The sequence below is a fragment of the Dryobates pubescens genome, chromosome 6 (genome assembly GCF_014839835.1).
Source record: "Dryobates pubescens isolate bDryPub1 chromosome 6, bDryPub1.pri, whole genome shotgun sequence".
Taxonomy (NCBI): domain Eukaryota; kingdom Metazoa; phylum Chordata; class Aves; order Piciformes; family Picidae; genus Dryobates; species Dryobates pubescens.
The window spans coordinates 40,169,862-40,195,856 of NC_071617.1; the positions used below are offsets into that span (position 1 = coordinate 40,169,862).

The 25,995-nt window shown below is 42.0% G+C and overlaps 1 protein-coding gene across 1 annotated transcript in view; it reads left to right on the forward strand.

The window, feature by feature from the left end:
• The first annotated feature begins 15,387 nt into the window (after window positions 1–15,387).
• Window positions 15,388–25,995, forward strand: part of TTC27 (tetratricopeptide repeat domain 27) — a 124,517-nt gene continuing 113,909 nt past the window's right edge. The window contains exons 1-3 of the mRNA XM_054162364.1: window positions 15,388–15,608; window positions 18,421–18,598; window positions 25,672–25,801. Coding sequence (XP_054018339.1) covers window positions 15,521–15,608; window positions 18,421–18,598; window positions 25,672–25,801 — 396 coding nt within the window. The 5' untranslated portion in view covers window positions 15,388–15,520. The remainder of the gene's footprint in view (window positions 15,609–18,420; window positions 18,599–25,671; window positions 25,802–25,995) is intronic.

Below are 25,995 nucleotides of genomic sequence, written 5' to 3' on the forward strand. Positions count from 1 at the left end.
ATTTCCAGGCCTTATTTTAAAATGGTTCATTTAAAATAACAAAATTACTTTGCAGGCATTGAGTAAGCAAAAGAGTTATCTTGCAATGCTAAATTTGAACTGGAAACTGACAAACCTTTTATGCCAAGTTTGTACCAAATACGGCATTGTGGCTGCTCCTTTTTTATCCTCTACAACAACACTAGGAAAATATTATAGCTGAAGATGTCATTGTTATGAATGTATTGGGAAATGAGGGAATCTTTCCCTAAGCATGGAAAGTTTGGAAGTAGGTGGAAATTTCCACATTTATGTTGATTTTTGGAGTGTGTTGGTTTGTTGGGTGTTTGTCTGGGTTGAGGGGTTTTGTCTTGGTTTGGTTTTTTTGTATGGACTTGTAATGCCTTTGTGTCATGAAGCTCCACAAACTCAGGACTTGAGAGGAAAACAGACAAGGTTGGACTAGATGATCTTTAGAGGTTCCTTCCAACTCAAATCATTCCATGAGTCTATGAAATAATCTGTTCTAGATGTAGTACAGAATGTAAGATGTTGTGACTCTCAACAAATGTGACATTCCACACTACAGAAATTCTTCTTTGCTGATCTTCACCATCGAGTAGAGCTTCATTGAAAAGATTTATTTGCTATCATGACCTTGAAATGAGCTAGTGGTAATGTCTGTCAGAAGTATGTTGGGGCTGAGTTGTGCTCACACTGCCATTGGTACTGCTGACCATCCTTCAACACAGGTAAAAGGCTATGGGTGATCCCCATGGCCTCACTGTAGAATGGGACCAGGCATAGGGAGGACACAAGTTGTGAGGTGTTGCTCAGTATTGAAGATAAGCCAGCATGTGTCCAAGTGACCAAGAAGGCCAACAGCATCCTGGCCTTCAACAGCAATAGAGGCCTGTACTGGGCACTGGTGAGGCTGTGTCCTGAATGTTTAGTTCGGTTTTGGGCTTCTCTCTCTCCAGAGAAGGGCACCAAAGCTAGAAAAGGGTGTAGATCATAAGCCCTATGAGAAATGGCTAGGAGTAGTGGGCTTGTTTATGGTAGGAGGATGCTGAGGGGAGGTTTTCTCACTCTCTACAACTCCCTTAAAGGAGGTTAGAGTGAGATGGCAGTTGGTCTCTTCTCCCAGGTAACAAGTGATAAGACAAGAGAAAATGGCTTCAGGTTGTGCCAGGGGAGGTTTAAGTCAGACATGAGAAACAGCATCTTCCCTGAAGGGCCTGTCAAGCCCTGGAGCAAGCTGCCCAGAGCAGCAGTGGGGTCACTATCCATGGAGGAATTGGAAAGGTGTGTACATCTGGTGCAGAGGACATGCTTTAGTGGTGACCTGGCAGTGCTGGGTTAATAGTTGGACCTGATGATCTTAAAGGCCTTTTGCAACCAAAACAATTCCATTATTCTGGTATAGTGACTGGCATAGCAGTGTCTCTAAGAGGCACTATCCCAACATAAATAAATAACAAAGCAACTTTGGTAATTCAAAAGGAAGACCTCATCCTTTATTTATGTGAGCTGAAAACCCATTACTGAAATGTTCTTTATTTTAAAAGCTACATCTACAAATAGGAAGAGCTGCAAGTGCTTTATTATGTGAGCACTGTTTTTGTAAGCATAACTCCAGATGGTGACACTGAACTGCACTGTTAACATCTGAGGGAAAAAAACCTGTCACTGTTTTCTTACATTTGGTGAATGTAGATGAATCTCTTTTAAAATAAGTCATTCTTGGTTTTATTTCATCCTGTGGATTCATCCAAGCCACCCACAGCTCGAAGATTATCCTTTCCTGAACTTGCCAATTTTTTCACATTTGAAATCTACCAGCTGCCAGATTTATATGCAAACCCAGTGCCTCACACCACACAAGACATCTCTTTCACTTTTAAACTAGTCATTTGAGTAATATGTGAGGCTCACTTACAAAAACTGTTAGAAAAAGGCAGGTATTCCACCTGAGAAGCCTGTAAAATTTCCCCAGGGCAGATACCTGACTACAACAGCAGTGAATGTGGACTGCAAAAAAAAAACCAAAAAGGCAGACTACTGCTGCATTAGCACATAGAGCAGTGAGCTTTAGCATTGGCTTTATCTAGATTCTGACTCTATCTTCATCTTTAAAAAGTCCCACATTACACAAGCTGTGAATTCATTCATGCCTAGGGAAATTATGAAGACTGTAGAAGTACTAGGAGATCATTATTTCTCGGAACAGATCCTTTTCCTGTATCTCAGCCTACTCTTCCCTCTTGAATTGTATTCAAACACATATTTAAGCAAGGAATCTATCTCACTTTTAGTTCTGATAAGAATGAGAAAGAAAAAAACAGAACAGGGATAGCATTGGGGTTTTTTAAAAGAACCCAGACAGACAGCTAACTCATCTCCTAGTCATATTCAGCAAACCATTTTCTTATGAATCCTCAAAAGCTTGAGATTCCCACAGTGTATCCTTTTTGGTAGTTACTTCTGTCCAGGGCTGCTGCCTTTTTGCTGTATGAAGGACAAGGAGGGGAAAAAAACTTGGCAGCTCCCAAGCTCTTGGTGGGTTCCTTCAGAAGAGAAGTTCTGAATGTCACCTATGATCACTGTCGCCATGAATTTCACATTCTCTTGGGTTAAAAGCGAAGCCAGCTAAAAACTGATTTAATGTCCTGCAAGTTATGCCAATGCATAAATTAGTAGTAACATCTTATCTATGTTCACTGCTTTGCTTTAGGTTTCCTTACAGGAAAGCAGTAAGATGGCTTACAGCTGACTTCCACTGTCAGTTATGACGTTGGAGAAAGTTTTGTGAAGAAATGTTCAAAGAAAACTCCTTTAAAGCTGGTTATTTCTGACTGGCTTTAATCTGTTAGAACTGCTGCAAACTATTAGCCACTTTGCTTCGTGGTGGTTTTGTTTGTTTGTGGAACAGGAATCCCTTTCCTAAAGAAATGTTGTTGCAGAAAAGCATCATAGAATGGCTTAGGTTGGAAGGGACCTCAAACTCCAACTCTACCCCTGCCATGTGCAGGAGTGCTTCTCAAATAGACTTGGTTGCTCAAGGCCTTATCACAGCTATTTTCCTGGCTCCAGAACAAGCATTAAATACAAAAAAGAAGCCTGCTGCAGCTGGGAACCACCAGGTGCAACTTTCAATTTCACCGAAATAGACAGAACCTAATGGCAGCATTCATCTGTGCTTTCTAAGGGCAGGTGCAGTGAAGGTATTTTATGGAACTACTTCATTTTATATGTTGTTTTTTTTGTTGGCTGGTTTTGTTTTAATTATAAACTGAAAATGGGTGGAAAAAAACTTCTTTTAATCCATGGATAATACTACATATCTTAATTATAAACCTCTGATAGGGCCTCTCTCTCTACAACTACCTGAAGGGTGGTTGTAGCCAGGAGGGAGTTGGTCTCTTCTCCCAGGCAACCAGCACCAGAACAAGAGGACACAGTCTCAAGCTGTGCCAGGGGAGGTTTAGGCTGGCTGTTAGGAAGAAGTTCTTCACAGAAAGAGTGATTGCCCATTGGAATGGGCTGCCCAAGGAGGTGTGGAGTCACCATCATTGGAGGTGTTCAGGAGGAGACTTGATAGGGATCTTGGTTGCATGGTTTAGTTCATTAGGTGGTATTGGATGATAGGTTGGACATGATGATCTTGAAGGTCTCTTCCAACCTGGTTTATTCTATTCTATTCTGGCCTGCTACCAATCAAAGGTATTTCAGAAGGATTATATATTCTATTCCAAAAGAAATTAAGACACCAAAGGAAAATCATTGTCAGTTCCAAAACTGTTCTAGAGACCTGAAGTAAAGCAACACATTCTTGAATAGACTTTGTTGCCCTTCTCTGGACATGTTCCAGCAACTCAACATCTTTCCTAAACTGAGGGGCCCAGAACTGGACACAGGACTCGAGGTGGGGCCTAACCAGTGCAGTGTACAGGGGCAAAATGACCTCCCTGCTCCTGCTGGCCACACTGTTCCTGATACAGGCCAGGATGCCATTGGCCCTCTTTGCCACCTGGGCATACTGCAGGCTCATGTTCAACCTACCATCGACCAGTACCCCCAGGTCCCTCTCTGCCTGGCTGCTCTCCAGCCACTCTGACCCCAGCCTGTAGCACTGCATGGGGTTGCTGTGGCCAATGTGCAGAACCCGGCACTTGGATGTGTTAAATCTCATGCCCTTGAACTCTGCCCATCTGCCCAGCCTGTCGAGGTCCCTCTGCAGAGTCTCTCTACCCTCCAGCAGATCAACTCCTGCCCCCAGCTTGGTGTTGTCTGCAAATTTATTGATTATGGACTCAATGCCCTCATCCAGATCATCAATAAAGATGTTAAAGAGCATGGGGCCCAGCACTGATCCTTGGGGCACACCACTGGTGATACCAAGTCTGAACACATTGACAAATCTAGCACTACTGCGATCAATGGAAAAAAGGTTTTACAAAGAAAATCACTGTAAATCAGAATCCAATCTTCCTCTTCCTTCCCAACAACGTATCAGCATGAGCAATAGCCACAAATTCTGTTTCAGAGCTAAATATGGAGATTTTAAGATACATGCTATTATTGATGAAAACTTGAATCTAAGCTTGTCACTGAAGAAAATTATGTCACTAATTCCAATATAGGAAAGAAGTGAAATATGACAGTGACTTGCATTGCCAGTGTCAGCAGAATTTAGCCTAGATGTACATGGACACTATGACACTGGAAATGCAGTAAAAAGTGTAAGTACAAACCCCACTATGTTATGCAAAGAGAAGTTAAGAGGGGGAAAAAAAGTATTGGGAAAAGTGAACAGCCTGCAAATTTGTGTGCTGTGAGCAAAAATTTTAAGGATCCTGGTGGTGTTACTAAATCAGGAGTTTTGCATACACCAGGGTTAGTGAGGCCTGGCTTTGAACTGATTTGTGTCTCAGCTGACTGCAATCTGCAACTGAAGCTTTTTTATGCCCTCAGGGCATTTAATGGATCCTGACTCCAACCCCTCTTCCCTCCCCAGTTACCTCCTCAGGGCTAAGTTCTCTTTCACATAGTAACACAAGGTTTTCATGCAGGAGATACAAACTGGGATGGTTATATTTGTCTTCTTGTTTATCCAACTCTTTCACAAACCTAAAAAACCCCTAATCAACCTCTGTCATTAAGTTAAATGCTCTGTTGATCTTAAATCATAAATAGGACTAAGATATTGGTATTATCCCATTATTTGCACGTATTAACATATATATTTTTTTTATAGTCTGTTTTTATCAAATAGACTTTACAGCCCATTGATTTAGGCAGTGAGTCTGAACACTGTTATTAGCCCAAGCTTCTGGCAGGATTTTTTCCTGGAGGTTAAATGGCTTCTTTCCAAATTGCACCTTGGCAGAGATTTTTCTGCTGTGCTTAGACTCATGGGCTTTCCTTATTCTTGTACTTCTAGGTCATTAAGCAACAATAAAGTATTTATGATATCTAATGTCTTGGACTTCACAATAATTGTTCTAGTAGTATGACAACCTATGGTACCATATTTTTCAGAATGTCTTAAATTTTGCTCCCATATAACTGTATTACCTTCCAACTTACATGTCAATCTCAAGGCTTTGCATAGTAACCATAGGTATCCTGTACATTCTGAGTGTGATACCTTCCTACTGCAGGACACTGTGTGTATTTTGATACCAGGCCTCACTATAAATTATATCAGAGAATATAGTAACTGCTATAGATTTTTATTTTGTTTTAAGCTTGTTTGAAAAGGTTGGAATAAAGCAGTAATATCTAAGATGAGTTGAACTATCTGTGTACACATGGAGGTGTGACAGGTTTGATTTATAGCAGCTTTATCTTAAATTAAAAAAAAACATTGATTCTAGGGAACACAGGTGACAAGGAATTACATTTTCATTTCTAGGATTCAGAAGCCAGTTGCTGAAATAAGCTCCTCCTCCCCCAACTGCCCTCTGTGCAAACCTGAAGCAGTTAAAAGATTCTGTGTTTGGAGTTTAAGTCTGAAGAGATGTACAAATACGTAACTATATCTGAGTCACTAATCCAGAAATGTACTATCTACTAAACTAACAAATACAAAGCTTCCCTGCTACTAGGCCTACCTATGCACTTCAGTGCAGAGAAAGAATATGGAGCCTGGCATACCTGCACACTCAACCATTAAACTAAACAGGGGACACATTCAAAACTCAGTTCATTTGTCAAGCTGACAGTAGCTGGAAGATTTCTGCATGCAAAATATAGAAGCATCTGGCTATCAAGAATATTAAGACCTTACCTATTGATCTCTTTCATCTGCTTAAATTAATTCAAGATGTTAGGATGCCAAAAAATGGTGATTAAAGATCCCATACATAAAAAAAATCAAAACCCAGTGAAGCAATAAGGAGATGATACGCATACTACAAAACCATACCTGCTGTACAGCTCCCAAATAGCAGATTGAAAACCTATAAACCCCAGAAACCTGACTGCTAGAAGTGGTGGACACTATGGCTTATTTTAAAAATGAGAGGAAAAAGAAATGCATTTTGTTTCTTTGTTACAAAGGACTTTAAGGAGAAAATTGTTGCAAAGAGAGATAAGGAACCAGAAGATGGGAAAATAGGATTGTATTTCTATACACATTTGTTTCTTTGTTTTTAAAGGACCAAGCTACAATATTGCCTACAAATACAGGCTAGGTGTAACTTCTCTAACAAGGACCTATATTCCCTGCAGGACTGGGCTTCATGTACTAAATCCCTGTGGTGGTAGGGCTAAATGAGTCCCGCACAAACCCAGACAGGTCCTGGAATGTCTAGACATGGTCCCCCTCTTTCCCCTCCCTCCTGTAGGAGTTGGTGTAATGTGGGAAAAGGGATAAAAGAACAGGCACCAACATGTCCGGTAAAGAGTTTCCTTTTGGGGTAAGAGCACTGGCCACTGCTTCTCCCAGCCAGGCCTATATTCCCACCTTTTATGGCCACAGCCTGGCAGAGTCCCATTTCATTGGCTAAGTGTTTGCTGGCTTCAGTTGCCCTACTGGCCCAATTGAATCTCAGACAAGTCATAAATACAGGCCAATTTCTATTCGCCTTGCCTTGCCTGACTTGCCTACTTGGACTTGCCTTGCCTTGAGTTGCCTGGTCCAAGACCTGGGATAGAAGCCACGAGCCCTACTTACTGGAAGTCTGAGAAACCACAGGCCTTAGGACCCAAGCCCCACTTCCCCTTGCAACCAAATTCGTGCTGTGCCTCAGTTTACCCAGGAAGACACAAGAGCCCTTCGTGAAAACGTACGGTACCGCCTGCCCTCCTACTGGAGCCAGATCAGCCTCAAGGCCACACTGGCACCCTTACAACCTTAATGGCTAATGTACAGCAGCAGCACCCCTCTGTGAGTAACTAATTGATTGCCTCCTGTATTTACAGTTCTCCTGAGTCTCCTCTGTGGTGGAGCACCATATTGCTCCCGGGAATTCTCTTATCACACTATCACCAAGGTTGGACCTCAAAGATCATCAAGTCCAACCTGTACCACAGACCTCATGACTAAACCATGGCACCAAGTGCCATGTCCAATCCCCTCATGAACACTTCCAGGGATGGTGACTCCACCACCTCCCTGGGCAGCACATTCCAATGACGAATGACTCTCTTGGTGAAGAACTTTCTCCTCACCTCAAGCCTAAACTTCTGGAGCAGTTTGAGACTGTCCTCTTGTTCTGGTGCTGGTTGCTAGAGAGAAGAGACCAATCCCTTCCTGGCTACAACCTCCCTTCAGGTAGTTGTAGAGAGCAATGAGGTCACCCCTGAGCCTCCTCTTCTCCAGGCTAAACAACCCCAGCTCCCTCAGCCTCTCCTCATGGGGCTTGTGTTGTTATTCCTTCTAGTTTGTTTAAAATTGTTACATTGCCTAAATACATTCCCACTGTAAATATAACCCTATTTGTTAAGTTTTTGGCAAATGTTCATATTAATTAAAAATTATTAATGTTTTAATTAATATTCATATTTGCCATATTAGTTTCCATAAATTCTATAACAATCCCTGCAGCAGATTAATTTAAGTTAGCAAGTTGAAGACTTCACAACACAAACCAATACAAATCGCTACATTAACTAGGCAACTTGAAGATACAAGCCTTATCTTTCCTTTATTAATTTTTAAGAGAGCAGGATGAAAATCACTGCACCTACTTTTACTCTTCCAGAAACAATTTAACTGTAGCAAGGGCACCATCTTTATCCTGTACCTTTCTTCCCTTTATAGTACTAGCGTAGAAATTTATGGCTTGAAACTGAGATGTAAATAGAAATAGCTATTATTCTGTCAGAAGCAAGGAGATGACATTTGAGGAGAATCTGTTCACACTAGAAGCCAGACTAAATTAAGTCTTGACCTATACCACACTGTGATGCTATCAGAATCTGGCTGCATGCCAGTCAGCCTCAATGCCATCTCTGCAATCTAAATTTGGCTGTTACATATATATATAGTGAGAGAGAGAGAGATTAATCTATAGAGAGAAAAAAAAAAAGAAAGCAACACATGATTGTTGATAACCTTTCTAAGTTTAGAAAAAAGAAATAAAGCATTATCTTAATAGATGTAGCAATTAATGCCATTGAGACTGAATAATACATAACTTTTAAAAACTACCAGTAGAAGTGCTGGAAAATCTACATTGTCTTTCCAAAGTCATGCAAGTGTCACTGCCACAATCGGACTCATTATTCATTTTTGGGGCTCTGCCTGGGTGGAGATTGGGACTGAGATAATGAACTAAAAGAGGACAGCAGAGGAAGACAAGGAAAAGTTCTTTTTGTTATTGTGTGTTTTTTGAGAAACATTTTGCCAAATGCCTTGAATTATTTGTCTAAAATCATTAGACTAACAACTATTAAAGTATGACAGAGCAGCACTGCAACCAGAATACCCAGATTTAAAACAACACACATGCTTATTTAATCACATCACAACCATCTATGGAAAGTTCTCGCCTCCCTTTTCCTGACTACACTCTCTACAAAGCAGACCACTAAAGCTCTGTATTGATAAATTATTTCTGGGCCTGTACAGCTGTGAAGTGTGTTTCACAGCCACCAAATGCAGCCTTCTCCCATCAAGATGATGCAATGTTCGGGGGAGAGAGGGGGGCGGAAAGAGAGAGAGAGAGAGAAAAGTCATAAGGAAAAAGCTTCATGAGGGAGTTCAGGTGATAATTTAAGCAAAATTACTACCTTCAGAAGTCTGAATGTGTGCGCTGAACATCCTTTGCTTCCTCTTTATAGCAACTGTTACAAGCAGGAAGACTATCGTGAACTCCCCTTAAACTTTTTGACTAAATACCATCCTAACTCTTTTCTCATAGGTTAAGTCATAAAGAAAAGAATAACATTTGAGAAAGAAACCAGAGACAAGTTGAGAATTGCTGATGAATGGAAAATATAAAGCTAAGGGATTTCAGCGAAAACCTTCTGATTCCCTAACTCTTTAGCTAATGTCAGGCGGGGGGTTGGGGGAGCGGAAAATAACACCACAACAAAACACAAAAAGCCCACAACCTAAACCAAAACCACCTGTCCCTAAGGGTCAATCAATCTTAATTAATTTGTTTCTGAGCATTCAGACCCTGTACTGACGTATCTTCTCAATTTTACTGAGGAAGTAAGTTCTCATACTTGATACCTGAAAAACGCTCACTAAAATGTAAAGCCCAAATGTATGCATGATTTTTACCACACAAAAGAGCTCTTGCTGAAAAAATAATAAAATTAAAAATCATGAATGAGTTCTAAGAAGGATTGTTTTTACCATAAAGGAAAAGCTTAGCTAAATAGTTTGAGCAATAAAGGTTGAAATGGCGTGTGAGCATCCAGAATGGGAATGATGAATGTGCACTCAGACTTAGAATTGCTGCCAAGTCCAAATGAAAACTTCAATTAAATAACCTAAGCTTCATTTTCCTGGAGGAAAAAAAAAGGCAAGGCTTGTGTTCATAAAGTTTTTTGGGAAAAATAATAAAAATAAAAAATGGACAGGAAGATTTGAGAATATTATCAAGACACAGGTAGCAGCAGAGACCCAAAACCTGGTTCCTTGGAAGTTCTAAGGAAGGATGTTTTATTCAGGAGGACACTATCGCTATGCCGTTTTGGCGTGATCTCTCCTTATCTTGTGCAGGCTTATCAATTTTTAGAAGCAAATCCTGCAGGACTTTTGCCAGACATCAAGTCATATGCTTTTAGCCCAAGTGTGCTGACAAGAATTTGGCGGCAATGCTAACATACACCTGAAAAGTCCTTGTGAAAAATGCAGCGAGTAACAATTCTAATGACTTTGTGGAAGGACAGAACACCTACTGTGTCACCAAGGTTATAGAAGATAATAAGGGGGGTGGGGGGAGGGGTGTCAAATTACTATTTCTGGTAAAAAAATGTTTTGGGTTCCTCCCCCTCCAACATAAATTTGGAAATCTGCCCTGAAAACACAATGTCTCATCTACATCCAGAGAGATCAGAAGAACATACAGTTAGTGAAGCATATACTCTGTGTGCTCCATTCCTGGTTCACTTATTCCGGGAATGATCTATGGTAGTGAAAATCACAGTACATACACTGATTCATCCCAGGCTAAGTGGAATTGAATATAAGGAATTCACAGCATTGATTAATCATCTTATTTTAGAAAGGCTTTTTTTTCTGTGGCTGTTCACTTGCTTGTTTTACAGGGGTTAGTATATTTACTCTAAGGGGTTTAGATGTTACATGTATAAAGGAAAGCCGTGCAGAAACACCACTAAATCTGCAGTTGGTGCATGTGTTACTATTCTCTTGTGCATGGTCATGGGAGGGACTGCAGTAATAGCAAAGCCCCTAGGGACACTAGATAAGGTTTTACATTTCTTTTCTATTTGGGGGATACTTGCTTCTAATACCGAAATAAATGACCTACTGCACCTGCAAATCAGTGCCTGTTTTCTTGAAGGCACTCTCAGCTATAGATGTCTGTAAGAACAAAAAACTTCAGTAGAAGAAGGAAATAAAATATGCAAACTGAAATTCCTACAAGGGAGAGACAGCAGCACTTTCCCAGCAGGAATTTCAGTAAGCAATGAGAATGAGTCATGATACAGCTCTGTGATTCAGACAATTCAGAGCCACTCTGGGATGTAAAACCACTGACACATTTTTGCTCTGAACGAATCCATACAACAAAAACGTATTGTCCCGCTCTTATGAGACTCTCCTAACAACTTTCTGATGGAGGTTTGTTTTGTTTTTCAATTTGTTACTGCAAATCTGGGTTTAGCCAACTTTAGATCCTTAATAAATTGACCATATTTGTTTCAGCCCTTTACCTCTGCAGTAACATATTTATTTTGCAGCAGAACATACATTAAAATGTAGATGTGGACTAACGCCTTACTGTTTCCTAATCTGGCTTTATTAGTAATTGCTACAACCAGACTTTGAACGGAATGGATGTGTAACAGATCAACAGAGACCAAGCATGTAACAAGACATAAAAAGTGATTCCTCATCATGTCTGTTTCTATTCTGCTCTTTAGTCATAACTCTGCTACAATATTCCTTAACCTACAAGAGTGGGAAGAAAAATAATTTCCCACAGCAACGAAATTAAGGCATAATTCTGTTACTGAGAACACTGTCCTGAAGGGACAAAAGCCTCAGAAATGCTCTGAATCAGACAATGGGGCAGGAGCCCGCAGGTCTGGTTTTTCAGGAGATCGTCCACATTGCCCAGGCTCGTCTGAACATGCCCTGGGGTCCAAGCGGGCCAGGTGTGTGTGCCTTTGGCCACTCTTTGGAGAAAACTGATTCTATAGGTTAAAGTATCAGGCTTTTATCTCTTAATCATTGTTGTCACTGGCCGTCATTGTCTCGGGAAATCTATAAATACTAGCCCAAGGAGCCAGTGCCTCGCCTTGCCTTGTCCAAGCTCTGAGAGATGTCATAAGCCTTGCTTGCCTTACAATTTGTAATCCGAGCTGCGCTTCAGTTTACCCGGAAAGACTGCAAAGTCCCTCACTGAAAAGCGTTATAAAGCCCAGGAGCAGACAGACATGTTTTGCCGGGCCGAGAGACGAACTCCAGGAGGAACTGAGACCCCAGGACAGTTTAGTTTTATTGTAAGAAGTAACAAGAACCGCTGCGAAGATTGCAGCTGGAGAACATCTCCAAACAGGCAAAGCTACAAAGCCGATAAGCCCTGCAAGCTTTGGCAGCAACCTCTTTGCTACAAAGCTTTCAGCTATAAAGCCTGTACGTGCTACAGCAACAAGCTGCAGGAGCCAACAGAAAGTAAAACTGGGTTCTTGTAGCTTTCATGTGTTCAACACCATTTTGGTTTTGTTTAAATCCCCACACATACCGCGTGGTACAACTACCTGTGGAATATAAACCTTGCAGCTGAACGTACTAGACTAAAGTGATTTGCAGTGAGTAATCTATGGGATCTGATTTTTATAAGCATCTGCTAAAAGGCCTGTTGCCCTAGAGAATTCCAGAGTTTCCCCCCTCGCCCCCTTGTGGGCAATCTCTGGCATGTTGCTGCTGATGTTCTCTTTTTTTTTCTTTACAGTTTAAATTACTGTTTGTTGTTTCTGGATTTCTGCTCATATTGTTTAAATTGTTACATATTCCTGCTGCTGAGGTATCTGTTCCCCAACCAAATGTTTTGAATAGGTTTTATTAATATCTTCTGCGGGCTTTATTAGTAATAAAGTTATTGATATTTTTATTAAGCATTCTGTCTATTAAGTATTAATAATCACCATACAATCATAACAAGCAGTTGGAAAACCTATGGGAACTTATTTTCATGCTACTAGCTACAAGAAACCTGGGATTGGAATTAAAACAGATACCGCCAACTTTACCATAGGATCTGAAAGATTGTACATAGAATCATAGAATCAGTAAGGTTGGAAAAGACCTCAAAGATCATCAAGTCCAACCTGTCACCCAAGACCTCGTGACTAACTAAACCATGGCTTCAAGTGCCACGTCCAGTCCCCTCTTGAACACCTCCAGGGATGGTGACTCCACCACTTCCCTGGGCAGCACATTCCAATGGCCAACAACTCTCTCTGTGAAGTACTTTCTTCTCACCTCTAGCCTAAGCTTCTCCTGGTGCAGCTTGAGACTGTCCTCTTTTTCTGGTGCTGGTTGCCTGGGAGAAGGCATAAATTACACCTCAATGAAAGTCAAATCCTGATCTTACTGAGACCAAGGGCTTTTCCTACGTAAAATAAGAGATGGTGAACAACATTGATTTCTTCATGTTTGTGCAAAATGAATGAAAATTCTCACAGGCGCTGGCAGTGCAAGAAAATGTGTGAGATTTGAAGAATTCTGTTGTTCACCTTGGGGGACTTGTATAAGAATGGGTTGGTTTCCTCCAACTCGCTGAAAGTCTGCTCAGAAGTTGTCAGTCTCTCCTTTGGGTAGCCAGGAGAAGTAAAGAGCTCAGCAAAAGCAGTTACAAAGGACAGGGAAATGAGTCATCCTAGTCCACTGTTAATGATCTCATCCATTCTTCACTGTGTCAAACTATGACAGGCATTTTGAGGTAGGTTTTGAAAGAGAACATTTCCTTTGGTTTTATTCTTCCCAAGACAGATAATCCTCATAGAAGCTAGCAGTTTCAAAGATTTAGAGACTCATGGAGCAGCTGATTTGAGGCTGCTAAAGGCCAGTCAGACCTACTGGTCCTTTAAGTGTGAATATTTTCTCTGTATCTACTTCCCTCCATTATAATCTAATTGTTCATTTTGATAGAACCTTTTTCTTGGCAACTTCTAACATTTCAGTAAGTTTCACCTACCTCAAACTGTGGAGAACAAAAAGCATCCTCAGTGATGCTGTGTGTCATTCGAATCACATTTGAAAATACTGTAAAACATTGTATTCTCATAAATACTGTGCAGATGACATCTAGAGAAGATTTACGAGAACAACTGAATTTCTGTCATTTGCAGACAGAATGCATGGCCTCCTGCCTTAACACTTCTTCATCACATGCTCTTTATTCCTCTGGTATTATAATTCTAGCACACTTCAAAACTACACTAAACTTAAGCAAATTCAAACTGAGACAGCCAAACCAGAGGGTGGCAAAAAAGTACTTCTCTGACATACTGGGGACCATACCCCCAATCATTCAGTAACTTCTCGTTTAAAGCATACATTTCAAAGGGGAAAAAAGGAAAAAAAGAAAGTCTTTACTCTCTCACATACATGAAACTTAGCAAGGCCAAAAGCCACGGAGATATCTCAAACTTTGGAGGACCAACACAAAAAAAAAATCACTGTGATTTTTTGAGCACAATTGGAATTGCCTGCCTACGAGCTTTACTTTTTTTGTGGTGAAAGATGGTGCGCTAGGAATTGATAGGGGAAATGGAACAAAAATAGAAATGGGTAGATTCAGATTGGATGTTAGGAAGAAGTTCTTCACCCTGAGGGTGGTGAGACACTAGAACAGGTTGCCCAGGGAGGTGGTACAAGCCCCATCCCTGGAGGTTTTTAAGGCCAGGCTGGATGTGGCTCTGGGCAACCTAGTGTAGTGTGAGGTGTCGCTGCCCATGGCAGGGGGCTTGGAACTAGATGGCCCTTAGGGTCCCTTCCAAGCCTAACAATTCCATGATTCTGTGATCTTCAGGACATTCATCTTCTCGTATCACTAACTTGCCTCCCGCTGAGACGGGTTTTGACTTTATTACATTTCAGCAGCAGCTCTGAGAGAATGCTTTTATTGTTTGACAGAATTCTGAGTAAGCAGGAAGGCATGTCCTTTTTTTCTCCTCCTCTGAGGAATATGCACATTGTAAGAGAGCTCAGAAAAGATGGGGCAAATTTGTTTTACTACAGGTATCTGGACAGATGCTGAAATAAATACAGGAACAGACCAAAGCATGGTCCTCACCTCCGCTTGCCCTGCCACCCAGGGCAACATAGATCTCGCCGCTGCTACGAAGCCTTCACCAGCGCCTGATAATCTCCCCGGGGATGCCACAGGATTCTCCACAGGGAAGTGCACAGGCAGATGCCATACACCTATGCACGCCTATCCCTGCCTATGCCTGCACACGCTCGCCCCACAGGCTACTCCTTCCGCTGGGGAAAGCAATCGAGAAGGCAATCGCGCCGGCCCCACCCAGGCCGGCCCGCCCCAGCCTACCGCTCCGCCCCGCCGCCGCCTCCCGCCCCGCGCACGCCGAGCGTCTGCGGAGGCACGCGGCTGGGGATCCCGCGCAATTCCTCACTCCTGCTCCGTCCCCCCAGCACGTAGCACGCACGCTCGTGAGGGGAGAGTGCGGTCGAGCTGCTGCGCCTGCGCGGCGCCGCGCCGCGCCCTCCCGGCGTGCCCGGCGACAGTGTCATGGCTGCTCCCTGTGGTTGGTTCCTGCACATGGGCTGAGGGGAATCCGGCAGCACCTGTCAGCGCAGGGGTCGCTCTGAGCAGTAGCGAGCAAGGAAGGCGGCGGTGAGGAACAGGGCGAGGGCGGCGAGACCATGCTGGTCCTGGAGCGCTCCTTGCTGAGGGGCTTCCTCAGCCCAGCGGAGTCACTGGAGTGGAAGCAAGGCGAAGTCGCAGCAGCAGGTGAGGGGAGGTTCCTGCCCAGCGCGGGAGAAGGTGCTCAGTCGTTGCCCTGAGTATGTGGCACCAAAGGCATTCACTGGGCTCAGGCTGAGCTCGGACGGAGGCTGGCGGCTCTCTCCAGCGTGACCGCGCCGGAGGCAGACATGTTCCCGTCGCCTCTCGTCTTTTCTGCCCCTTGCCGGGTTCCGAAGGGTCCTGCTGGCGCCACAAGGCAGGGGAGTCCCGGTGGGCTCGTCCGCCTGGAGGAGCGACGCTGCTGACGGGGCCGAGGAGAGAGGTGCGGTCGCCGCGCCCGGTCTCTCCCGAGTTTCTCGCTCGCTATCTGCAGGTCTGACAGGGCTCCAGGTGGAGAGGCTGCGGCTGCAGCAGCCCTTGCTCTGCGCATGGGGTCCGGCAGACGCCTCGCTGCCGGCTTCATGGCACTCCGGAGGGCTTCAGTCACGGCATTGCCTCGTGAGTGCCCAAAGTCTCCCTGACTGTTTGAATTTGACAGCGACATGAAACTCCTTCACGTAGAAAAACATGGGAAGAAAAACTCTGGCATGAACTACCTGTTCTATATTTTATTAGTGACTAAGTCATAGCTGTCTGAGGGAACAACAGAATGTAGTTCCTTGAGGGGCTTGATTAAGCTGTTGCTGAGCCAGCTTTCCTGTAGGGGAACACAACAGCTTCTGAAATGCAACATTTCTCATGAAAATACACTTCCATATTTCAGACAGGCTCGAAATACCATTATGCTCTTGTGTCATGATGCTTAAAACATTTGAAAGACTCATTTATCCTTACCCAAATGTTTGGTGAATTTAGGAGAAGGACTGTACAGAGCTACACAGCTCCATTTATGTTAATTTTTATTTAACCTTTGTGATTGTACTGTTCAGGAATGTTATGTGATGAGACTGACATCTGTCACATCTGTCTTGGCATACAGGTTGTGTATGCTATTTGTGGTACATATTGTTTATGTGTGTGTTTATTTTCTAGTTTGCTTGGTTTTAAGTAGTGTGCTGCTGTAAGATGTAAAGAAAACTATTCTCAAAGATATCTTGTCATAGAGATAGAAGGTGGTGGGGTTTGTGATGATTCTTAGTCACCACTTTCATGGGCTCTTCTACTGATAATCCCGAAACTAAAGACTATGACCTTGAATTTGTATGGTGTCTTACAAAAAGCTAAGCACATATATGCTTACATTTACTTTACAACATTACTGCAAAGAGAAAATGTCAATATTCTTCATTAGTATCCTCACAGCCAATAGTTATTCTGCAAACTACAGCATCACCTGTTTGGGCAACTACAATCCAATGTTGAATTTGTTGAAGGAAAGTCTCTCTAAAGTGTAGGTTGGAGAAAGTTTCTTGTTATTTCTGTTCTATGTGAGAGTATGGCATCAGCAGCGCTGCAGAACCATTATTATTCTTCTGTATACACCCTTCCAAGCTTAAGGTGTTTGGTTTTGAAACCATCTAGCACAAATAATTTCTTGCATTGTTCATTTGATCATTGTGTTAAAGAACAGAAGTGAATTGTAGTCAACAGCCTGTTCCAGAGAGATTCGAATAAATGTCTTTATCATATGCTCTGGCCAAATCATCCATCTCTGCTGTTAAATCTGGCTCTGTGCTTAGTCTTCCTGTATGTATGAAATGTAGAATACTTGGTTTAGCTGGATGAGCTTGGTGTTGGTATTTTGTTTACTTCCTTGCACAGCCCCTGCCTGTGTGGATCTATGTCTATGCTAGTGCTGAATTGGCTAGCTCCAATCTTTAATAGTAGTGTAGCTGTGGTAACACTTGAGTGCATGGGAGCTGCAGTCCCCATTTGGAATCCAGAGTAGTATTAAGGCACCTATCCTATGTAGTTGTTTGCATTTCTACAGCTGCACCATTACTAGCACCTGCCTCAGCTAGTTTAAAACCAGTTAGTACATCTGCATGAGTTGCAGCCACAGCTGCAGTGTATGGAGATACAGATTTTGCTCAAGAATAGAAATTTTTACAAAGTTGAAGATTTTTTTAACACCCACTGGATTATCTACATTGTAGCATATAAAGAAACTGTCACCTTTGTCAAGAATTTGATGGATTTGAAGTGTCTTTGGTCTCTAAAGGCTTCAGTGGAGAAACATTCATGCACCTCAATCCACCTAATTACACCTCTGAATCTGACTCCATATCTCATGGAGATAAATTTATCATAGGAAAATAATTCTTTTTATAAAGATGAAATCATGTTGCCCATTCTTTGTAAGTATTCTAAGCATTTTAAGAGTGGACTGAGTAGTTTCTGCAGTTATACATAAGAATTCATGCACTGAACTCTGCAAATATTGAACCATTTTTATTTGCTGTATTTCCCTTACAAGGGTTCTCTAGTCTGTGAAACTGTTGTCTTATCTATAGGATTCTATGTCAACACACTCATATAAAAAGTTTTGGAGTAAGAAAATCCTCCTGTGATAATTAAATTCATATGCAATCACTGTACATGTTACTGTACAATGTTAGAAAAGCCATCTCTATATTTCCCCTGAAATTTCTGTGCAAGTTTTTATTTTACATTCATCTGACAGTTTGCATTTCAATGCAACATTAATGCACATTCTGTAAAATTTGTATTTAAATAAATTTTAATAAATTAGTGATGCCTGCTTCTGCAGATCTTTAGTTTCAGTGCAATTGCACTTTTCCTTGAAAGGGGAGTGATACATGTTTTGGTTTGAATAGTAATTATAAGACAAAGTTGCTTCCAAATTGTCACTGATTTATGTTTCATGGTGTTTTGTTTGTTTGTTTGTTTGTTTCAGAAAGTGGATCATTATTGCAGTTGATTTTTGATGGGAAATATGAGGCAATATTTTCAAGTTCAGCCATCCAGAATATTTTCAGTGCATCTTCTGTGACGGAGGAGAACATTGACAGTTACTTGGAGAAACAGATTCTAGCATACCTGGACTGTTCCGCAGAAGCTGATAACATGGAAAGGTGGAAATTTTTCTTTATTATATGGAAGATCAGTAGAGGCCATAATTGATTTTTACAAAAGAGGCCATAATTGATTTTTGAAAAATTTTGTATTGTGTGACAAGGCCTCCAAAATTCTTTATCTGAGGGAAAAACTGAAAACAGATTTGGGTTGTCTGCCCCAACTCCTTTGGGGCATCCATTCATTAGTGTTTTTCCACTATGTATTATTGTGATAAGATTCTGGTATAAAGAAGCCAGCAAATGTAAATTCATGTTGGCATGTGTGATCAAATAATTTATTAAGTTTTCTCTCTGAAATGCTGCTTTATGTTCATGGGACTTCTTGATGTAGTAAAGTTACTGTCAGAGCAACGCATGTATTTCTAGGTACAGTTCATAGTAGGATTGTTCTACTCTTCTCAATGTAAAATAAGAAATTATTCAGAGATTATATTAATCAATTATTTTCTTCACAAGACTTTCTCTGATAGATTCTAATTGTACTGCATATGTTAATTCTTGCTGTTAAAAGTCTGACTTCAGTGTTTGCGGTTTGCTATGTACAACAGACTGAAATCTGTCATGGTAGGGATAGTAGAAGAAGAAAATGGGGGAGGGGTGTATATGTATTAGTTTATTTTAAGAAGTGAGAAAAAGGTTTGCTGAAAGAAGAGCAAAAGATAAAGGTAAAAAGAGAGTAAGAGGGAGGTTACCAATAAATTTTGGTATGGCAGACAAAGTCAAGAGTTTTTGCTAAAATGTCACAGAGAAACAGATAGTTGGTACCTTTAAAATATTTAGCTTAGATTTGTTAGTGATTGCAGTGTGTCAAAACCTTCCCTTCTAGCGTGGTGCACTGTACGCTGCAGTCCTGTTTTCTGAGTTGGAATGTTCAGATTGTTCCTGTGCATTTTAAACCTTAGGTGTTTTTTGTTTTTTTTTTCTTTCATTTTTGTTTTCTTTCTTTGTTTTGCTGTTGCTGTTAAATATTAGCTGGAGTTTAGATGGTAGCATAGTCTAGAGAAGTTTTTCAAAATTGCTGGGTTCTGTCATCTTGAAATAGTTTGTTCTGAATAATGCAACAAGGAAAGAAGATCTATAATGCCAGTCAGCCTGACCTCAGTGCCAGGGAAAGTGATGGAACAGATTATCCTGGAGGCAATAACTGTGCACCTGAAGGATGGCCAAGGGCTCAGGTCCAGCCAACATGGATTTAGGAAGGGCAGGTCCTGCCTCTCCAACCTGATCTCCTTCTATGATCAGGTGACCCATCTGGTGGACGTGGGGAGGCCTGTGGATGTAGTCTACCTGGACTTCAGCAAGGCCTTTGACACCGTCCCCCACAGTAAACTGCTGGCTAAGCTGTCAGCTCGTGGCTTGGACAGCAGCACTCTGTGCTGGGTTAGGAACTGGCTGGAGGGCCGAGCCCAGAGAGTGGTGGTGAATGGTGCCACATCCGGCTGGCGGCCAGTCACCAGTGGCGTCCCCCAGGGATCAGTGCTGGGCCCCATCCTCTTCAGCATCTTCATTGACGATATGGATGAGGGGGTTGAGTCAGTCATCAGCAAGTTTGCAGATGACACCAAGTTGGGAACAGATGTTAGTCAGTTAGAAGGTAGAAAGGCTCTGCAGAGGGACCTCGACCGACTGACAGATGGGCAGAGTCTAATGGCATGGCATTTAATAAGTCCAAGTGCCAGGTGCTGCACTTTGGCCACGGCAACCCCATGCAGTGCTACAGGCTGGGGTCAGAGTGGCTGGAGAGTTGCCAAACAGAGGGACCTGGGGGGTGATGATTGACACCCACCTAAACATGAGCCAGCAGTGTGCCCAGGTGGCCAAGAGGGCCAATGGCATCCTGGCCTGAATTAGGAATAGTGTGGCCAGCAGGAGCAGGGAGGTCATTGTGCCCCTGTACTCTGCATTGGTTAGGCCACACCTTGAGTACTGTGTCCAGTTCTGGGCCCCTCAGTTTAAGAAGGACATCGAGACACTTGAACGTGTCCAGAGAAGGGCAACAAGGCTGGGGAGAGGCCTTGAGCACAAGCCCTATGAGGAGAGGCTGAGGGAGCTGGGATTGTTTAGCCTGGAGAAGAGAAGGATCAGAGGTGACCTCATTGCCCTCTACAACTACCTGAAAGGTGGTTGTAGACAGGAAGGGGTTAGTCTCTTCTCCCAGGCAGCCAGCACCAGAACAAGGGGACACAGTCTCAAGCTGTGCCAGGGGAGGTTTAGACTCGAGGTGAGGAGAAAGTTCTTCACTGAGCGAGTCATTCGTCATTGGAATGGGCTGCCCAGGGAGGTGGTGGAGTCGCCGTCCCTGGAGGTGTTCAAGGGGAGATTGGACGTGGCACTTGGTGCCATGGTCTAGTTGTGGGGTCTGTTGGAACAGGTTGGACTTGATGATCCTTGGGGTCTCTTCCAACCTTGGTTATACTGTGATACTGTGAAACACTGCTTGAACATATGTTGCTACTTTTATGATCCATTCAGCTCCTTAAAGATAATCATGATCTGTATCATGCCCTCACTAATACTTTATACATACCCTGTCATGTGACGTGTTGTTTTCTGCTCCCCCTGTGAGTTTTATTTGCCTATGTATCATTTACAGGACTCTACTGCTGCTGTCTCACTGCAAACAGTGAAGGAACTTGTTCTGCAGGTGCTCATGCTCCAGCTATTTGGCCTTTGAGGTTTTTGTTGTTCCCTCCACAACTTGAGGTGACATCTGAAGCCCCCTTGTCAGAAAGCATGGAGGCAGATCTGCAGTATTTAGCCTTCCAGAAGCAGCGGGTTCTCTGCCCAAAGTTACTGCCTGGAATTTTATTCAAAATGAAAGTGTGTCATCTTCAGAATGTATCAGTATCTGCCAGAAATGTTTTTTGTTTGTAGCAGTCAAGTTAATTTTTCAAGCTTCATTAATAGTAATATAAGAAGCTTTGAATTATATTAGTGCTGAAGGAAGTACATTGTGGCTTTTGCTTGACAGAAGAACTTTTACTGAAAGACAGATCACTTCCTGTTTTAGGTAGGCAGTGCTTATAGCACTTAAATCTGTACAATATTTGTCTCCAGTGACTTTCTTGGTGAGAATGTATTACATAGTTATTTCTTCTACCTTCAGTCTCTATGTTCTGTAACTGTCTTTTGGAAGAAATTAATGCAGCTTTTGCACTCTGACCCTCCATTGCTTAAAGTGGAAAATGGTTTTGTCTTTGTTTGTTTTTCTAAGTGGGTTGAATGTTACTTTCTTTTTCCGCAGTGTGATTCAAGAGAAGTGCAGCAAAGCTCTTAAGTTCTAGTTCAAAAAAATCAGTAGAACACTGTTTCTCTTGTGAATTTTAGTAGGCTGGATAAGTTCACATAGATGCTTTTATTTCCTGAACTGCAAGTTGTAATTCTTGAGATTAAAAAAACTCAGTGGGAGTTGAACTCATTCGGAAATATGAAGTTGGATAATGTTAGTCTTATTCTTTTAGAACAATATAAACACAATACAAAGTATGCTTTTGCAATCGTGTTAAAGAAATTCTTAAGGACTTCTTTTTCTGAAGCTACAACTGAGCAGCTTGAGGGCAGGACAGCTCAAAATTTGCATCTGGATTGTAATGTCTTTGGACATAACTTGTAACTTTTTCCAATTCCAAGTCTGTGGTTCTATAAGGAAAAAAATGGTATTTTAAAATTTGCTGCACCTTTGCCTCTCATTTTAACCACTTCCCTCCTTCCCCTGCACCAGACGAGTTTTCAGCCGTTATGGCTTAAAAATGAAGTCTCAAAGCATTTCTTACAACAAACTTGCTGAATAGAAGACTTCCCCCCCACCCCCCCTCCACCACCTTGCTGTTGCTACTCAAATCAACAGTTACCTTTGGTGGATGAGAAGCTCAACATGAGCTCTCAATGTGCACTTGCAGCCCAGAGAGCAAATCAGATCCTGGGCTGCATCAAGAGAACTGCGGCCAGCAGATCAAGGGAGGTGATTCTCCCCCTCTACTCGGCTCTGGTGAGAGGCCACCTGGAGTACTGTGTCCAGTTCTGGAGCCCCTATTACAAGAGGGATATGGATGTGCTGGAAGGTGCCCAGAGAAGGGCCATGAGGATGATCAGAGGGCTGGAGCACCTCTCCTGTGAGGACAGACTGAAAGAGTTTGGGCTGTTCAGTCTGGAGAAGGCTCCGAGGTGACTAATTGTGGCCTTCCAGTATTTGAAGTGGGCCTACAAGAAGGCTGGGGAGGGACTTCTCAGGATCTCAGGTAGTGATAGGACTAGGGGGAATGGAATGAAGCTGGAGGTGGGGAGTTTCAGGCTGGATGTGAGGAGGAAGTTCTTCCCCATGAGAGTGGTGAAGCCCTGGAATGAGTTGTCCAGGGAGGTGGTTGAGGCCCTGGCTCTGGCCAGCCTGATGTAGTGTGGGGTGTCCCTGCCCATGGCAGGGGGGTTGCAACTAGATGATCCTTGTGGTCCCTTCCAACCCTGACTCATACTATGATTCTCAGAAAATGTAGCTTCATAGCTGTATTTTAAATTATCAAATTGGAGGTGATGAAGCAAGAACAACAAGGACACAAGAAGAAGGTGTTTTTGGAAAGCTTGATTCAAGAGAACATGAAGGTCTTCTGTTTAATTCCAAAACCTAAAGGAGTAAGGAAGTGAAAACCAGCAATGCTTGTTTATATTTGCCATGTATTTACTAATTTTACCTTACTCAAGATATAAGTGAACACCAAACTTTCTGAAATAAATCCATACAATAGAGCTTGTCATGATTTCCCAAGCTGAATGCTAAGTGATGTTTCTGGTATTTCTCTTGGGGCATCTGATAGCTGGTTAATTGGTGTGATATTTATATATATTGGGGGGGGAGGGAGGAAGAAATTCTTGCTGTTCTGCAGCTTACTTTGGCATATGTGAACCCCAAACCCCCAACTAGTCAGTGTCTAATTTTGATTTGACTTATTTTCTGTAGTTTCCACTCTGAAAAAAACCAAACCAAAAACCCACACAAAGAAAACCCCAAAACCCCAACCAAACACAAAACCTGTAACCTAATCACGTCTTAAGCATAGCCTGGCTATTGAGTGTTTTTTCACTCTTGCATTTTATTTGCAAATTCTAGCATTATATGAAAGCCCCTTATTTGTTTCAAATACAAATGCTCTATTATTCTTTATTTTGAATTTGAGCAAGATTAGATATAGCAGTATGAATATTACAGTGGAGTGTATATAAGCATCCGATTATGTATCAATGCAAATTAGTTTTTGGAAGACTGAAAAGCATCTGTCAAATCCCAGTGCAACGATAGTTGATTGTTCTGTATGTTATCTTTCCTTTCAGAAGCTCTGAAACACAGTTTATCATGGGAGAATAATTAGAAAATGTATGTGTGTAGTCATTTTGTGTATAATGTTAATAATTTAATGCACAGTAATTTTTAGAGCTTTGTGTTCTTGAATTATTTGGAATTTTAATGGTAATTTTAGATTGCTAGTAGATAGTTACTGGCTGAATAAATGCAGCTGGTAAATGTTTTGATCAACAGTTCTTTGTGCCAGTTATTGTTCTCTAACTCTTCTGAAGGCTGTGGGGTTTTTCTGTTTGTTTGTTTGTTTTGGTGGTGTGGTTTGGGTTTCAGTCCTGCATTCCTCATCCCACCTTTCTCATTGTTCTACATCTTTTTCTACATTCTTGCCCACCAGCTCTGTGTTTGTGTATGGTGGGGTTCTTGGGGGGACTTGTATAATACATAATCCTTTCTTTTCCATTTGGAGGATTCATGCAACTTTGAGTCTCTGTTTATGGAGGAAGAAGCAGCAAACAGGTTTTTGCAATTTGGTTATGTTTCTTTAACATACCAATTTTTACACTGAACCAGCATGATTCAACTGTTAATTTTTTTAGGCAGGTGGCCTATTATATATGTGACAAGGCTGTGGTTGGCACGTGACTGATTGTAACACCATCAGGTTCAAAGTCATTTAGGAAACGTGAACCAAACCAGAAGTTGTCCACACCTATTAAAATCAAACATTAAATTTTGAATGATTGTGCCCTGCCTTCTGCAGACCATATTGTACTTACATAAAGTACTAATATCGGGCTGATATTAGATGAGCTTAGTCCTGTAAGTAAGGAAAGTTTTACCATACTTAGTTTTGGGAATAAAACATAGTATCATAATTCCATCTTTAAATAAAATATTATGTAAATTAAAAAAGCATGATCAAATGAGGTAAGATTTGCTACCAGAATATTTGAACCAACTTGACAGTGATAGTTTTGAACTTTTTCAGTGTTCAGTTAATTACATTGTTATCAGAGGTAATGCAAATCAAACAGCAATGTTAAAACAGTAAGAAACGTGCTGGTTTGGAATGTAGGTGAATCACAGAATGTCAGGGGCTGGAAGGGACCTTGAGAGATCATCTAGTCCAACCCCTCTGCCAAAGCAGGATCACTTATACCAGGTCATACAGGAACTCATCCAGGCGAATCTTGAATGTCTCCAGAGAGGGATACGCCACACCCGCCCTGGGCAGCCTGTTCCAATGTTGTCACCCTCACAGTGAAATAATTATTTCTCCTGTTTCCATGGAACTTCCTATGCCTCAACTTTCACCCATTGCCCCTTGTCCTGTCATTGGGGATCACTGAGAAGATCCTGACACCATCCTCTTGGCACTCACCCTTTACGTATTTATAAATATTGAGGCCACCCCATAGTCTCCTCTTCTGCAAGCTGAAGAGCCCCAGCTGCCTCAGACTCTGCTCGTAAGGAAGATGTTCTACTCCCTTCACCATTTTTGTGGCTCTGTGCTGGGCCATGCTGTAAGCAAATATGGGATAATCTGCATCCTATGCTAATCTTCTGATCTCTGATAGTTAGATACAGCCTTAAATTTTGACTCATAGGATCTAACTCTACTTTCAAAATGTTTGTCATTAATTAAACCTATTATACAAACATACTTCCAAGCCTTTTAGTTCCCAATATGCTTTCCTGAATACTACATGAAGAATTAATTGGATCTTGTAGCCTTAATTAAAGTGTGATATGCTAATTCTTTTTCTTATCTGTATTGCAGGCAGAGGCTGATGTTTCTGCTTGGTGTGGGCAGTTTGCAGCTCTTCGTTCAAAGCAATTGGACTGGGCCTCCAGTTCAGTTAAAGCTTCAGGACTTTTTGCCACCTGCACTGTTACAGAAATTCTGTGAGGTATAGTTGGCTTTTAAAAAGCTATCCTTTTATCATCATTGCTTTTCACAACCATAACACAGGGATGTTAGGACAAGGGACAGTGGGCACAAACTAGAACATGGGAAGTTCTACCTCAACATAAGGAAGAACTTACTTTGAGAGTGATGGAACACTCACCACCATAACTTTTTTCTAAAATGCTTAACAGTGTT